Source organism: Trachurus trachurus, assembly GCF_905171665.1.
Source record: "Trachurus trachurus genome assembly, contig: scaffold_125_arrow_ctg1, whole genome shotgun sequence".
In the NCBI taxonomy this organism is placed as follows: domain Eukaryota; kingdom Metazoa; phylum Chordata; class Actinopteri; order Carangiformes; family Carangidae; genus Trachurus; species Trachurus trachurus.
The window spans coordinates 104,242-119,845 of record NW_028155239.1 but is presented as its reverse complement, the minus strand read 5'-3'; the positions used below and the strand labels follow the sequence as shown (position 1 = coordinate 119,845).

At 42.9% G+C, this 15,604-nt stretch overlaps 1 protein-coding gene and 1 long non-coding RNA gene across 2 annotated transcripts; both read left to right on the top strand.

The window, feature by feature from the left end:
• The first annotated feature begins 5,303 nt into the window (after positions 1-5,303).
• On the top strand, positions 5,304-6,543 carry LOC311007968. The gene is made up of 3 exons (XR_014596455.1): positions 5,304-5,458; positions 5,970-6,110; positions 6,215-6,543. It is a non-coding gene; the product is annotated as an uncharacterized lncRNA (long non-coding RNA).
• Positions 6,544-6,623: 80 nt separating this feature from the next.
• Positions 6,624-14,674, top strand: LOC311007966 (uncharacterized protein). Its single transcript, XM_084001390.1, has 9 exons — positions 6,624-6,835; positions 8,488-9,022; positions 11,069-11,443; positions 11,657-11,680; positions 12,415-12,592; positions 12,688-12,776; positions 12,874-12,945; positions 13,036-13,166; positions 14,120-14,674. The coding sequence occupies exons 2-9, from the start codon at positions 8,697-8,699 to the stop codon at positions 14,278-14,280; spliced, it is 1,356 nt and encodes a 451-aa protein (XP_083857516.1). The 5' UTR covers positions 6,624-6,835; positions 8,488-8,696; the 3' UTR covers positions 14,281-14,674.
• The last annotated feature ends 930 nt before the right edge of the window (positions 14,675-15,604 follow it).

Below are 15,604 nucleotides of genomic sequence, written 5' to 3'. Positions count from 1 at the left end.
TAATCGTTGATAGACCTCTGCCTCCATTGACTAAGTAAGTAGACACGGCTTTGCCCTGCCCAAGATGGCGGCCGCATTGACGCATCGTTCCAATGGCGGCATCTACATGTCTACGTGAAAAAATTATGTGTAGAGTGTAATTTGTGGCTGGGAGGAGCGTGGAAAGAGACAACTTCTCCCACTCTGGCTCGATACGCGCAATACACACCCATTATAATCTCAAAATTTCTTCAAAAATTATCATGGTCATTGAACAGTGATTGATCGAAAACCATAATACCTATCGAAACGTGGAATATTACACCAATAGACAAGAGTTGTGTTTACATTTTACAGTTTAAATGGAGTCTCTAGGTGAAAATATGCCGGAGCAGTAAACGTTTGAAAGCGTCCAATAATTTGTTCGTTTTCTGACCTCTGGTACGAGTTCACGGGTTGGAAAGTTACGGGTTTGACTGCCGTTCTAGTGCATTTTCACGGGTAACAGGTTGGAAAAACACGAGTTACGGGTTTGCGTGGAACCAAGGGGGCAGTTGTCGGTCTGAGAAGTGAAGCTCACTTCCGTGTTCAAAAGACTGCAATCCCCTCGGCTTCCTCTGGGGGCTGGTGTCAGAAAGCAGCATTTCTCCATAGACCCCCATGTTAAAATCGCAGACTTTACATCCTCAATAAACATGATCAAAGCCTGGTGTCATCGGGTTTTTTGGTCTCAATCGATAGTTTCTACCCCCACACACACTCTGAGGGGGGTGAATTTTTTTAAAAACTCTACCGTTTTACTATTATTAGGTTAAAATTCTGGCCAATTAGGGCGCGGAAACTTTGAGTGACAGGTCCGAGCAGCTCCGTGGACAGCTGCTTCGAGGCCAGTGGGCGGGTTCTCGGCCGGCCAATCCAACATGGCGCTGTTCAGGCCGCCATATTTGAGTCACAAAAACGACTCCCCAAAACCAATGGATGACGTCATGGGTGCTACGTCCATATTTTTTTTTACAGTCTATGCATGGAACGCTATAAAGTCGTGACTTGAAGTTGTGACTTACGGGTTCAAACTAGCCAGCCTGGAACGCGGCATTACATCGTGGAAAAAACTAAAACTAATAGCACACAGATCCCGATCGAAGTGCACATTTTGATATATAAATTTGTTGTACAACTCTTTGTGTTGTAGGCTGAGTTCCGAATCGAAATTTGGTACAGAATGATAACAATAATGCCTCGGTGCGTTTGCCCCGTGGCCCTAAAAATACATTGTCCAAAACAAAATACAAGTTCTTCCGGAAGCTGTGCAACTATTTTCTTTTCTTTTTTTTTTTCAATGAAAATCTTTATTTCACAATTGAAAAATACAGACAATCAGAGTGTTCAAAACATCGGAATGTTCTTGGAAATAGACAGAAAGAAATGGAACAGGGTGGAACAGGAATAATAAAAAAAAAAATATATATATATATATATATATAGCCGTTTTCCCACTAAAATTAGCGGGTCGACGCGGGTTTTTTAAACGCGGGTCGACCCGCTAACAATCGGCATTATACAACAAGTAGTTCCGACCAAGCAATCTGATTGGTCAATAAGACATTTAGAACGTGCTCAAATCAGCATTACAGCACGGCTGACTCATCACTGAAAATATTACTTCGCCATGTCATGTTGTTTATACATCTCCATGGCAACATGGATTTTTCCCCCTTTTATTTTCAGAAACGTCATTTATTACTCGTGAAAATAAATCACAAACTACACTGACCTCCTGTAGGTTGTTCCTGACAGCTGCCAAAGTCACATTTATAGAACAATTATTTTATTTTATTTGTTGTTAATATATTGTAAACCTCCCCGTTACAGCCGAGAGGATTGTCTCCCTCCCATGTGTGTAACGTTACAAAGTCGGAGAGTTGTGATCGCGGTGAATATGTTTTTTAAAATATGGCCTGGAGCTGAATATTTCATTGGATAAAACGGAGGTGATTACCTGTATGTTTCTCTCTCTCCCTCTCTCTCGCTTGCGCCTTTTGGGCTTTTAAATAATCTGGAGTAATCGTTTGGCTTTCTCTATCAGCTGTGTCGGCGACACGGCGCTATAACTTCATTTACATGCAGAGTTTGCGGTTGTAGAAGCTACATATGTGAAAAGAAAAAAACGGCATCTTTGTTATAACTTGGGCGAGTTTGTGCAGTGTTGATTTATTTCGGGAAAGTCCGAGACCGCGTTAAAACATGAACGTCAGCTCAGAGTTCACTCATCTGGGACTAGAAAATCATTTCTGTTGCTAGGTCGTTACTAATGGTGCGTTCCAGGCAGGCTTTTTAACCCGTAAGTCACGACTTCAAGTCACCAGTTACGAGTTTGTAGCGTTCCAGGCAAGTTACGAGTTACGAACTGGGAACTGGGAGTAGATCGATCTAGTACGAGTTCACAGGTGGGAAGTTACGAGTTTGACTGAACGTTCTAACGGGTAACCATAGGAACAGGTCGGAAAAATACGAGTTACGGGTTGCCTGGAACGCACCATAAGGGTCGGACTATTTGCTGTAGAGGTGAACTAGGTTCCATTACACATAGGAGTCTACTGACGTGACTGATTGTGTTTCAGTTATTAGTCAGACCCCATTTATTTCCATGGAAACGGGAAGCACACTCGCAAAAACCTTTAAATTTTGAGAGCAAAATGTCCATCAACATGAATATTTATTTAATTATACGCTTTATTTTGTTGGTAATTCTTGTATAATCGCAATATTACCCTCGAGGGTGTGCTTAAACGTAATTTGAGCACTTCGGTGATGCTTGCGGACCTCGGCGCGTGCTCAAATGACGTTAAAGCACACCCTCTCGGGTAATATTGCTTAATTTGGCCCCTTTCCCATTGACCAAAATGAGCCGAGTCTGACCCCCCGCTGAGGGATCAGACAGAGCATAAACCAGTCGCCCCGCTCTCATCCGCGGTGCAAGAGACACACACAGTCATGCCACAGCCGCCCGCCGCGGAGTGTCCGTCCGCCGAGGCAGACTCTCTGGCTGGCTGACCTGGAGCACCAGGACCGCGGAGGACAGAGAGTCTGCTGCGGCCGGATGACGGACGTCCGCGGCACAACACGTCAGTTAAACAGACTGTCGCTTCTTTTCTTTTCGTTTTTTCTATCGTTTTTGGTCAGTGTTCTCTGATGTTTTGATCCCAGTCTCGGATGAGAGCAGAGCGGAGCAGAGCTTTGTTTTGGTACGTGATATGAGACGCGACCGGCGCGATGACGTAGCGTCACGTAACGTTCAGTGTCATCACGTAAATTAGCGGGTTGACGCGGGTCTGGCGTTCCCACTGCAAGCCGTTCGGAGCCGAGCCGATTAAAGGCGATTTTAACCCGCGTCGCTTGCCGAGTCGTTTGAGGCTCGGTGCGCCTTTCCCACTGCCACCAAAAGCCGTTTGTTAGCGGGTTTAAACGGGTTTTTTGGCCAGTGGGAAAGGGGTATATGTAACTGTAAATGTAATGCATGTACTGAAATATATGTATTATGTAAGTAAATAATAGCAAAAATAAATATATAGATAAGGCACTTCTTATTCTGGGGCAAGTGAAAGTGAGTTCAAGTATAATAGTGTGCGTTCACTTTTCTTGTTTAGCATCAGAGACAAGGTTTTTATATAAACATTGAACTCTTCTATGAAGACATTAAAATTAGGAAGGAACTTGGAAAATCTTTTCTTGTGAATGTGGAATTTTCCTATTAGAATCATGAGATTTATTATAAAGCAAATTGATTGATTATTGCGTTTTTTTTGTTTTTGTTTTTTTTTACCATTTTTTTTTTCAAAGCTTTATTTAAAGTTGTAGTAACAACAACATTTCAGTCTTTCCAGCTCACATTCGTTACAACAGTAACAATAAAGTTACAATTATAACAGTATAACAAAGGTTAAGTAAAAGAAAAAACAAACAAACAGTTAAAGCAGAAGTAAGCGATCCGGTCGTTTGGACTAATGCTGCGTTCCAGGCAGGCTTTTGAAACCATAAATTACAGCTTCAAGTCATGACTTACGACTTTGTAGCGTTCCAGGCAACCCACTCGTGTTTCTCCGACCTGTTTTACCTGTGAAAGTCACTATAACGGCCACTCGTAACTTCCGACCCGTGAACTCGTACCAGATCGAACTGGTACGACTTCACAGGTCGGAAAAACACGAGTTACCGGTTGCCTTGAACGCACCATAACTTCTTGTCAGCCGATGGAGTTAGCAGCCCCCGCCCTCGTCATGGATCTATTGGTCCTCGTCCCTACGTCACCACATTCAGACGCATCCCTTGGCTGCACACACAGCCCTTCATGCCGTTCTCTCTCCTCATTGGATAAAGGTTGTAGGATACAAGGAAAGTTTTCTCTTCGGCTCAGAGCAGAGCAGAGCAGAGTGACTGACAGACCCGTGTTTCAGACCAAACACTCTATGTAAGTGATTGCTGTCGGAAGATATAACTATTTAAGACTTATATTAACACAAAAATATCGCTTACTTCTGCTTTAAAGGGACAACGAGGAGTTTTGGAAAAGCGAAGCGTTTTCACACTACATTTATGAGCCTCCGCGCGCACCGTAAAATTCTTTTGACCGGCGCAAGACGGACTCATGTTTTCATTCATCAAGAATTAAAGTCAGAGGTTCAAAGAGGTTCACATACCGTCGTAGTTCCGACCATAGACTGCGATTCAGCTGCGTTATTCTCATGACTCGTTGCGAAACCGAAAGTAAAAATCGCTGGTCGGCTCGACCAGCATCTCCGCCACCACTAATAATAACAAAATAACGATAGAGACAGAACGATATATTTATCGAAAATGGGCCCATTAACAAGTGTGGGTAGCGGAGATTCATCCACATTAACGTGAGACTTTTTTATAACCGAATAGAAACTCCTCGTTGTCCCTTTAAGTTAACAATAAAGGAAAATAAATTTTAGTGACAGACCTCGTTTCCCATGCAAATTATAATTATGGTTATTGTGACAAGATTATTCATTAAACATTTCTAAATGTATGTTCATTATTGTTATACATTTCTTGTTTGTAATTAAATTAAGAGACTTAAAATAATAATCAACTTCAATCAAAAACAACTTAAATGATGGTGAATAATTCTGAAATTTACATTTATGAATATGAAACTTCCCCAATAAAATATATTTTCTTTGAAATCAAAATAAGTGATAACGTTCTTCCCCTCAATTAATGTTGATTTTTTGATTATTGCGTTTTATTTTGAAAGGTACTCTGTCCATGACATCACACCGGAAGTTCAGACAAAGTGGCTTCCGTTAGCTTGACGCCGCCGGTCTAATGCGATAACGGCACTGATTCCTCGGGAAACACCGGCCGGACTCGGCGCCTTTCTGCCGGTAAACCACCGAAAATGAGTAATAAAAGGATTTAACGGAGACTAACGGACCCGCCGGGCTTCAACGAGGTAAAACGAAGCGTTAAAACGTCCCAGTTTATCCCCGTAGGACGGATTCACTCAGCTCGGCTAGGCAGCTAGCCGCAGCTAGCTCTGACACAGTTTTCCTTTATTTCCCCCAAAACCACCTTATCGATCAGCCCCAGCGTCCGCGAGCGCCCCTGTAGCTTCGTGTTACGTCACATGAATCCCACTGTGACGCCATAAAACCATCAATGTGACCCCCCCGTGCACCAGCTGACGGTGAAATCCTCGGATTTAACACAAATAATTTTAGAGATTTTTCTTTTCCCCTTTTCTCTCGAGCTGTTGTTGAAATCTCACGAGATTTGGCAAAACTGCGATGTTTTTAAAGGTCCTCAGTTCGTAATGTGCTGATGTCATTAAATAAAATGTTGTTGTTTTCACGTCAGGAGGTAGCGTAGATATGTAACCTGTTTGTTTCACAGTGATGGATTAAAGCCATTATTCTCTCTTTCTCTCTCTCTCTCTCTCTCTCTCTCTCTTCCTTTGTGTCCAGTCTCCACCATGCTCTCTCGACCATTGACACTGAGTGACAGTGATGACCGGGGCCGTGGCCTGGTGGCCGTGGCCCCGCCCCCTGTCCTCCCATTGGTCAACGAGGGTGATGACGATGACGACGACAGTGGACCACGAACAGGTGAGTTTTGCCACTTATATACTATTGGTTTGGGGCGAGAGAGCTGATGTTTACATGTGGAGATAGAGAGAGAGAGTGACTTACTGCTGTTTGTCCTCCTGCAGGATTTTTCTCTCCTCCTTGGAGCTCCTCCCCCTCATCACCTCCTCCTCCTCCCTGTGGCTCCTCCTCCTCCTCTTCCTTTCTCTCCTTCCCATCGTCTTCTATCCCTCATCCTCCTCTTCCTCGCCCATCTGTCTCTTTCATGTCATCTGCTCCTCCTTTAGCTCCTTCTTTACGTCCCACTCCATCCATCCTTCCTTCACCTCCTCCTGCTCCTCCTGTCTCTGTTGCTTTATCTCTCCATCGTTCTCCACCTCCTCTTCCACCTCCTGCATCTTCTGTCTCTCCTCCTCCTCCTCCTTCTTCTTCTTCTTCTGCTCACATCCATCATCCATCGCTCATTCCTCCACCTCCTCCTCCTCCTCTTCTGTGTCCAGCCCCGCCCTCCTCCTCTGCTCCTCCTCCTCCTCTTCCTCTTCCTCTTCCTGCCCCCTGCTGCCCCTGCGCCTCCCTGCTGCAGCGCCTCCTCTCGGCTCACCGGTCGGAGGTGCGGCGCCTCCTGCGAGGAGCCGTGGCGTCGCTCGGCCGTCGCCTCGACTCCCTGGAGAGGAGGAGCAGGAGGAAGAGGAGGAAGAAGACGGGCCGCGGCCAGAGAGGAGGAGGAGGAGGAGCCTGCTCTCCCGGTGAGTCCCGCTCTGATTGGAGGACTGTTGATCTGTTGTCATAGCAACACATCCTATAATATGCACTAGAGGTGGGAAAAATGATCGATTATAAAGCCCTATTCGCACGGGATTAGTTTTACCTGGGGACCTCTGGTAATTAGTAATAATTGCGGAGGACGTCTGTGATCTTAATCCCGTGCGAATGCGCCATGTCAGTAATTTGTAAAGTAAAAATTCCCCCGCAAATGACCTTCTATATTTCACCAAAGACCGACGTCCCGTGGTAAAACTAGTCCCGTGCGAATTTGCATCTCAGTAATTGAGGGGCATTTTTTGTTTTTGTTGTTTTTATTGCGCGTCTTTTCTACTTGAAACCATAGCTACTGTACGGGTTGAAACATGGAGGCCGAGGCTGAGGTGGAAATTATGAGCGGCATTTTCGAAGGGGTTTTAGGTGCAAACACGGGCTCGTATCGGTGCTGGAGACCCATTTGAATAAACAGCTCAGAGCTCAGATCCATAAAAAGAGCGAAATTTGGGAAGATATTGAGATGGATGACAGCGGCTTTCAACAGGCTTAATACAAATGCCATGACGGTCCGTTATTGCGACAACAACTGCACTGTTGCGAAGTCACGTTGCTGCTTTGACATTTTATTTAAATTTGCTTCGCACATGGATGTGACAGCAGCGGACGTTACGACGTGCACAGCTTTGACGTCATATCGGAGCCTGAATGTCAGTAAATTCGAGTAAAAATACAGACTTCACTTACCCCGTGCGAATGCACCGCAAGAAACACAGACGTGGGGGGGTAATTTACAAATTACCAGATGTCCCCAGGTAATACTAATCCCGTGCGAATAGGGCTTAAGATGCATCGCGATTCGGCCGTGCACGATTCTGCATCGATGCATCATCGTGACATAATCGCTTTTTTTTCTCTTTTATGATATCATATTTCTGGCCGCGCTTGGACAGTAAAGTTGTGAGGTTTCAACTACTTCCGGTGGCAGAGTTGCAATGACATGCGCACTGTTTTGATTCCGGAACATCCGGTTTATTTTCAAAATAAAATAAAAAATAAAACTCTGTGTTCAAGGCGGATCGAATTTCCCGCACTACACCTTGAAAACGGTATTTTTGTTTTGTTGTTTGTGAAAGAAACACTTTGATTTGCAACAGTATTTGTTTACTATCTTGAAGTCAGTGTGTGATGTTTGCAAAGTTCAGAAGTACCCTGTCTTAGAGCTGCTCTACATGAAAACCTTATTTTTTTTTAATATTATTTAAGTATTAGGCTGTAGGCAGCACACTTTAAAAATTGTAATGCACTACAGTGGAAAGATTTATGTTTTGGTTTTCAGGGATGAACATTTCAAAAATGTTAAGACATTTATATTAAGAAGAGTGATTTCTGTAATTATACATCACAGCAGTTTTGAAACAAATAGGAGTTCAAAACAATATGTGTCCGACTGCTTCAAGTAAGTGATGAAAAATTAGCCATGTTGTGCCAAATGTATTGTGCAGTAATGAAAAAAAGTGAGAAGAATCATGATGCTTTGCAGAATCAAATCGAATCGTTAAGCAGATAATCGGAATCGGATCGAATCGTGAGGCCGGTAGAGATGCACACCTCTAATATACACAACGGTTTCTCTTTTCAGCCTCGACCGTCTTCACCTCCTCCACCTCCTCCTGTAGCCCCGCCCCCCTCCCGCTTGTCACGACCTCCTCTTCATCATCAGCAGCAGCATCAGCATCATCAGACGGCGACGACACGGCAACGCCTCCTCTCCTCTCAGAACAGAGGAGGAAGGGGAGGAGCAGGGAGGATGACGATGAGGAGGAGGAGGAGGAGGGGGAGGAGGGGGTGATGGTGAGGGGGAGGAAGAGGAGGAGAAAGACCGAAGGAGAACTGGTTTTAAAAATAGAAAAGAAAGAAGAAGAGGAGGAGAAGGAGGAAGAAGAGGAAGAGGAGGAGGAGGATGGTCGGAGGTTCATCGGGCAGATGGCGGTGTCGGTGTCGGTCGGAGGAGGAGGCGCGGGGGGGGAGGGGCGGCTCACACTACAGAACTACAACCAGAAGAAACACAGGAGGAAGAGGGAGGAGGAGGAGGGAGGAGTCGACCAATCAGAGAAGAGCGCTGCCGGCGCGGTCGTCAGGCAGAACGGGTACCGAGCAGAGCTGCTGCTCCACAGGTGAGAGAGGAGCGATGTCACGGTTATAGATTTTGAATGTGTAAAATCAAATATAGTCAAAATATAATTAAATTACTAATTATATATATATTTATCTACTATTATTATTATTCATCCTGTTATTATTGGACAAATTATTAATCCCAGAGGGGAAATGTTTGAAATAAGTCAATAATTGTCATCTAGACCAAATGTTTAAGTTGATTTTAATCTACAAATCACACGCTAACATTTCAATTCCTACCAATTCAATATTACGTTTTCATTGACAGCCTTTCATGCATGGAGGTTACTACAGTGTACAGCTGTTTAAAGGGATACTTCACCCAAAATCGATAATTCACCATCATCATCTACTCACTGTCATGCCAAGGAAGGGTTTGGAGAAGTTTCAGAGTCATCAAAACGCTCTCTGAAAGACGACTCTGAAAGTTCTCCAAACCCTTCCTGATGATTGGTGAATTATTGATTTTGGGTGAAGTATCCCTTTGAAAGTGTTTTTTCTCTATATATATACCTGCAATTTTGGGCACTGCTGCATATAGTCCACTCTAGTGGAAGCTATTGCATCATTTCATACAAAAAACCCCATTGGCTGGTCATTGCAATGGGAAAAAGTTCTCGGTAAAATCCAAGATGGCCGACAGACAGGGAGAAAGACCAACTGCCTCAGCTATTTTGGTTGCTACCTTCTATAAAAAGATGCCATTGCAGGTAAAAAAAAAAGAAATACATCAAGTGACATCTAAGGAGACATATTATGTAAAGATTTTCCAAGATTTGATTTTATATTTGGAGGAAATACAGATTCCACTCAATTGTACATCATGCATTACTAGCTATGTTTCAACTAAAATGCAATGTTGTTAGAGTTATATAAATAATTCATATCCTGTAATGTTTTGGCTTTGAATCAACTTCTTTATGTTTTTATAATGTAATTTGAGTTTTCTTTTTGAATATATATCCTTATATTTTGCAGAGCTGAAAAAGACAGGCATACTACAGGGTAATAGAGGAGTTTCCAGACTCAAGTGAGGAAGAGTGTGCTTCTGGTAGCAGTGATGAGGAAGGGCTGCCAGTGCAGACAGGTGCAAGCAGAGAAGTAGGATCAAGCAGTGACAGAGAAGGTGAGGAGGCTGGAGGGAGTTGAGGCGGAGGAACCTGAGAGACCACCGCCACCCAGAGCTCAGGGGGAAGAAAGCGAAAGAAAATGACTGAAAAAGATAAGGATAACCAGTTTGAGGGAGACCCGCCTCCTTTCTTAGGAGAGAGCAAGATGGATGCTGAGGAAACAGATCAAATTTCTTGGTTTCCCTCCTCAAACTCATCAAATACACAATCCAACAACTCCAAAACGCTCTGGTGGACAAGTTGTGACCTGCACATTCACCACGCTATGAGATAATAACAGAACGTTACCAGACAGAGTTGTTTTAGAGGGAAATTCATGCAAAACCGCTGATGCCGCGTTGCCTTCAGGGACAGTTTTTCATCAAGCAGTCTCTGTATTTACCTCTAAAACAACTCTGTCTGGTAACGTTGTGTTATTATCTCATAGCGTGGTGAATGTGCAGGTCACAACTTGTCCACCAGAGCGTTGTGGAGTTGTTGGATTGTGTATTTGATGAGTTTGATGAGGGAAACCAAGAAATCCCATGAGCCTCTGTAGCGTAGCTCTGAGCAGCTCGCGGCTCTGCTCCGCCGTTCTAAAAACAGCTTGCACCGACAATTAAAGGTAACGAACCTACTGCTATGACTATAGGGATTATGGCAATGGGCCAGTTTGCCAAAATGTTGAACTATCGCTTTAATAAAACGTAGGCGTGTGAGGATCAGTCTGATAACTCAGGCCGTGTCACACAATAATCCTTTAGACTTTATGAGAATTACAGCTCATTCGCAAAAAACACCTTTCAATAGAAACACCAGCAAATATCAAATTATACTTTTTCAAAAAATGTTGAAATATTCCTTTTATTTTGAGACAGAGAGATAAATGTGTCAAAATAAAAAAGTAAGAGGTTTGATTTTTTTTTCCTTCAGCATGACTGGCTCCTCTTCCCATGATGCCTTGCGCCTCCTTCAGTCGTCGTCGTCGGCGAGCCGGAGCGTTCCCACCTGCAGCCAGTCGGTTGCCGTGGCGCCCGCTACGCTCACCGTCTCTTCCGGCCAATGGCGTTTCTCCGACTCCACCCCTCCCCTCCCCCTCCGCCTCTCCCTCTCCTCCAATCACAGCGCTTTCCGCCTGTGGCTCCCCTCGTCCTCGTCCGCCTCCTCGTTCCCGCCCGCGCCCATGCTGCGGCTCTCCAGGGTTGCCATGGAGACGCTGGCGGACATCGTGAAGGGCGGGTCGAGCTGGAGCCCCCTGCGGTCGCTGAAGGACTGGACGGCCCCGCCCAGTCTGAGCAGCGACCACTGGTTGGTCGTATTTAAATTAACTCACATTAATATTCATGAGCAGAAATTAAACAATTAAATATTATAGATAATAAACAGTTAATTGATTTTATTTATCTTGAGCCGTCATGATGTCGTATTTGAAACAAGACTAACTAGTTTCATCAATTTATTAGTTTGTATAGGTTGTTGTTGTTATCAGTGGAGACTAACCATGTTGTTTGCTTTTTACAGTTATGTGCGAAGTCTGAATCTGAGGTGAGAAACTGACAATGTCACATTTTATTACAAATAATTGAACATCATTCGTTGCTACATGTTATTATCGTAATTTGTACAATACATTTTATTTGTCATTTCTTATGCACCAATGCACTTAAAAAATATATTATTGTTGCCTCAACAAGTCCCAGTACGACAGTGATTGTTAATAATTATTCAAATATACTAATAAATAATATAGATAGGCAAAACTACATAAGAACAATAGCACATGACATCTATAATTACATAATTGATAGGGCTGGGACGATATGCTTTTCTCCCGATTCGATTCTTCTACAATTTTTTGGATGGCGATTCGATTTTAAATTGCGATTCTACGATATTGCCGCTTCTCTCGATTTTTAGTCTTTAGCATTTTTAACATTTATCTGCACACAAATACTGTAGGAGCCTATAAATTAACATACTCCATTATCAAGTGAACTTAAACCCTTTTCAAAACCTGGACTCTCTGTATGAAAAAAAGGCTAACAAATGCACATTGCACAATATTAAAAAAATAAAAAAATTTAAAATTTAAAAAAAATCAAAAATCAAAAAAAAGATTTTTTTTTTTTTTAAATCGATTTTTGAAAAAAGAAATCGATTTAAAAATCGTCAAAAAAGATATCGCGATATTTGTGTGAATCGATTTTTTTCTCCCACCCCTAATAATTGATGTGTTTATTACATGTTATTACACTGTTATCACGTCTTCTGGTTCGCAGCTCAACTTTTTCCACCCGGCGACAGCAGAAGCAGCGAGCCAATCACAACACTCGGAGTGTCCATCTCCCCCGGCGACGGGCACTGCCCCTCCCCCCGTGTTCAGCCAATGGACTGTCGGACCTGTTTCCTGCCAGCCAATCAGCAACCAGCTCTGAGTTCCTCAGCGCGAAGGGAGAGGTGGAGTTTCTCCTTCGCAAATTTTTGTTCACGCGTTGTAAAAAAAAAAAAAAGTTTATTTTATTAACTTTTTTTTTCCGTGTGTTTCTGCTCAGCGCGCTAAACGAGTTTCACAGATTCGCATCCGCCGGGCGTCGCCGCGGGAAACACCACTCACACCGATGGGACTGCCAAAGGTCAAAAGGTAAAGAGCGAAAGAAAGCAGCAAAAAAAACAACATGAATAAAAGACAAAAGAGAAAATATTCCAACATTTAAAATGTTACGTTTTTACATTTTCAGATTAAAGAAGAAAGAGTTCAGTCTGGAGGAGATTTACACCAACAAGAACTACAAGTCCCCAACATCCAACAGGTAGAAAACTACAAATCCCCCACCACCTCCTCAACAGGTGCCAGTCAGCAGCTATTAGACTTCCCAGAATGCTTTTCTGTTGTCTTTCAGGAGTCTGGAGACGATCTTCGAGGAGCCGCGAGAGAAGGACGGAGCGCTGCTTCTGATTGGCCAGCAGAGGCGGCGCAGGCTCCTCCTCTTCCCCGATTTCACTCAGCCCAGGAAGAGGAAGAGGCCGCAAGGTATTCTGGGATACACTGTATATATATATGATGGATAGGATTCTTTTATTATGTACAGAAAATATATATAAGTGTTACCAAAATAACCAAAATAAATAAAGATAGAAACATTTGCACACAGGAGAGTTTTGATGTCGGCTACGGCTCAAACTCTGAATGTAACCCTCCTGTCGTCCTTCTGGGTCAAATTAACCCAATCTGTTCCCTTCCTCCATCCTTCCTTTCTCCCTTCCTTCTTTCCACAATCCTTTTCCCCTTCCTTCCATCCTTCCTTCCTTCCTTCCTCCCATCTTTCCCTTCACCCATCCTTCTGCTTCCTTCCTTGACCTAATCTCTTCCTTCCCTCCATTTTTCTTTCCTTCCTGTCTTCCTTCCTTCTTTCCCTTCGTCCTTCCTTCCTTCCTTCTTTCCCTTCGTCCTTCCTTCCTTCCTTCCTTCCTTCCTTCCTTCCTTCCTTCCTTCCTTCCTTCTTTCCCTTCGTCCTTCCTTCCTTCCTTCCTTCCTTCCTTCCTTCCTTCCTTCTTTCCCTTTGTCCTTTCTTCCTTCATTTCTTATTTCCCTTCGCCCTTCCTGCCTCCCTTCCTTCCTTTTTTCCTTCATTCTTCCTTCTTTCCTTTCGCCCTTCCTGCCTTCCTTCCTTCCTTCCTTCCTTCCTTCCTTCCTTCCTTCCTTCCATTTTTCCCTTCATCCTTCCTTCTTTGACCCAGGAGGACAACAGGAGGGTTAACCCAAAGAAGTTTGGCTTTTTGTTACATTTGTTTATGTAGAATTTAGCAAAAAGCAAGATAAAGTTTATGAGAAGACATGCATCATCGTTCTTCCTATTAAAGTCATAACCAAATATGGTGTTTATGTCGTATAAAGTGTTAAATAATTGGGCTATATGTTGATATGATGGCTGAGGTTGTGGAGAACCGATCGGTGACTGTGATCGATGTGTTTGTCTGTTTTAGGCGTGGGGCTTCCCATCGCCACGGTGCCCAGGAAGCGGGCGGCGGCCAGGCGGCATTGCCACGGCGACCCCGGCGACGTGGACGCGGACCTGGACGTGATGCTGGTGGAGCGGCTGAGCGCGCTGGAGGACTTCCTCACACGCCAGGGCCTGGACGTGTGAGCTGTGACATCACTTCCTGTCTGAAGCTGACTAACTAAAAGGCCAAATAAACACGAGCTGCTAGCACACCTGCTAACTGCCACGTCACCACGGCGACGACATCAGTGGGCGGGGCTTAACGTAGCAGGGTTTTCTTTCTTTTTTTTTTCCTTTTTTGCTGTGAACTTGTTTTTTTTATTTTTTTTTTATTTTTACAGTGTCGACTGTTTTAAAATGTGAATTTTTGCAATATTTAATATTTTAATAGTTTTTTTTTTTTACTGGTTGGATCATGTCAGGTAACACACACACACACACACTCACACACACACACACACACACACGCACTTCACAGATGCTGTAGTACTCTGCAGTACTCACATAGTACAGTGTAGTACTGCAGTCACTGGTGAATATTTTTAAAGTGTAATATATATTTCTGCTGAAAATGTTTCTATTTTTGAACAAATAAAGTTTGTTTCTAATCATGGACACTTGGCTCCTCGTTGTTGGTGTGACCGTTACTATGCATAGTTAGTGTGTGTGTGTGTGTGTGTGTGTGTGTGTGTGTGTGTGTGTGTTCCTTGGCTGTTGGAGCTGTGTGTGTCCGACAGGTGGCAGCGATGTAACGTAAAGCTGCTGTGAAAACTGGACACTCCATCACAATCAGACCCAAAGATGTTATTGTCTCAAAATTTGAATGTAATGACAAACCCATATGCTTTATAACAAATCTTATGCTCCTGATGGGTAAATTTAACATCCATAAGACAAAGTTTTCCAAGTCCCTTCCAAACTTTGAAATCTTTTACAGTGGAATTTAATTTTTGTATAAGAACTTTAGAGCTAATGTCGAACTAGAAAAGTGAATGCACACTGCTGCACTTTAAATACAATATACAATACATATTTATGTATATAGCACATTTAAAAATACAACCCAAGTTGAGCAAAGTGCTGTACAATATAAACACACAAAAAAACATATAATAACGATAAAACTAGATGTATACAGGTAATGTACAGTAAAAACATGCAATAAAATAATAAAACTGAAGTAGAAGAAGAACCTAACTAAAATGCCAAGGAAAAGAGATGTGTTTTAAAGACTAATTTTTAGTAAGCCTGAATTAAGAGGAATATTTAGTGCCTTATTTGTCTATTTTATTTTATTTATATTTTAATTTACATGTATATGTTTTTTGTTTTATATATTTTGTTACATACTCATTATTACTCAATGTAATATTTGATACAACTTTATTTTTATGCTGAATGTAGCCTATGTATTTTTTACAAATGTTAAATAAAGATTTTCATTGAAAAAAAAAAGAAGAAGACGGAG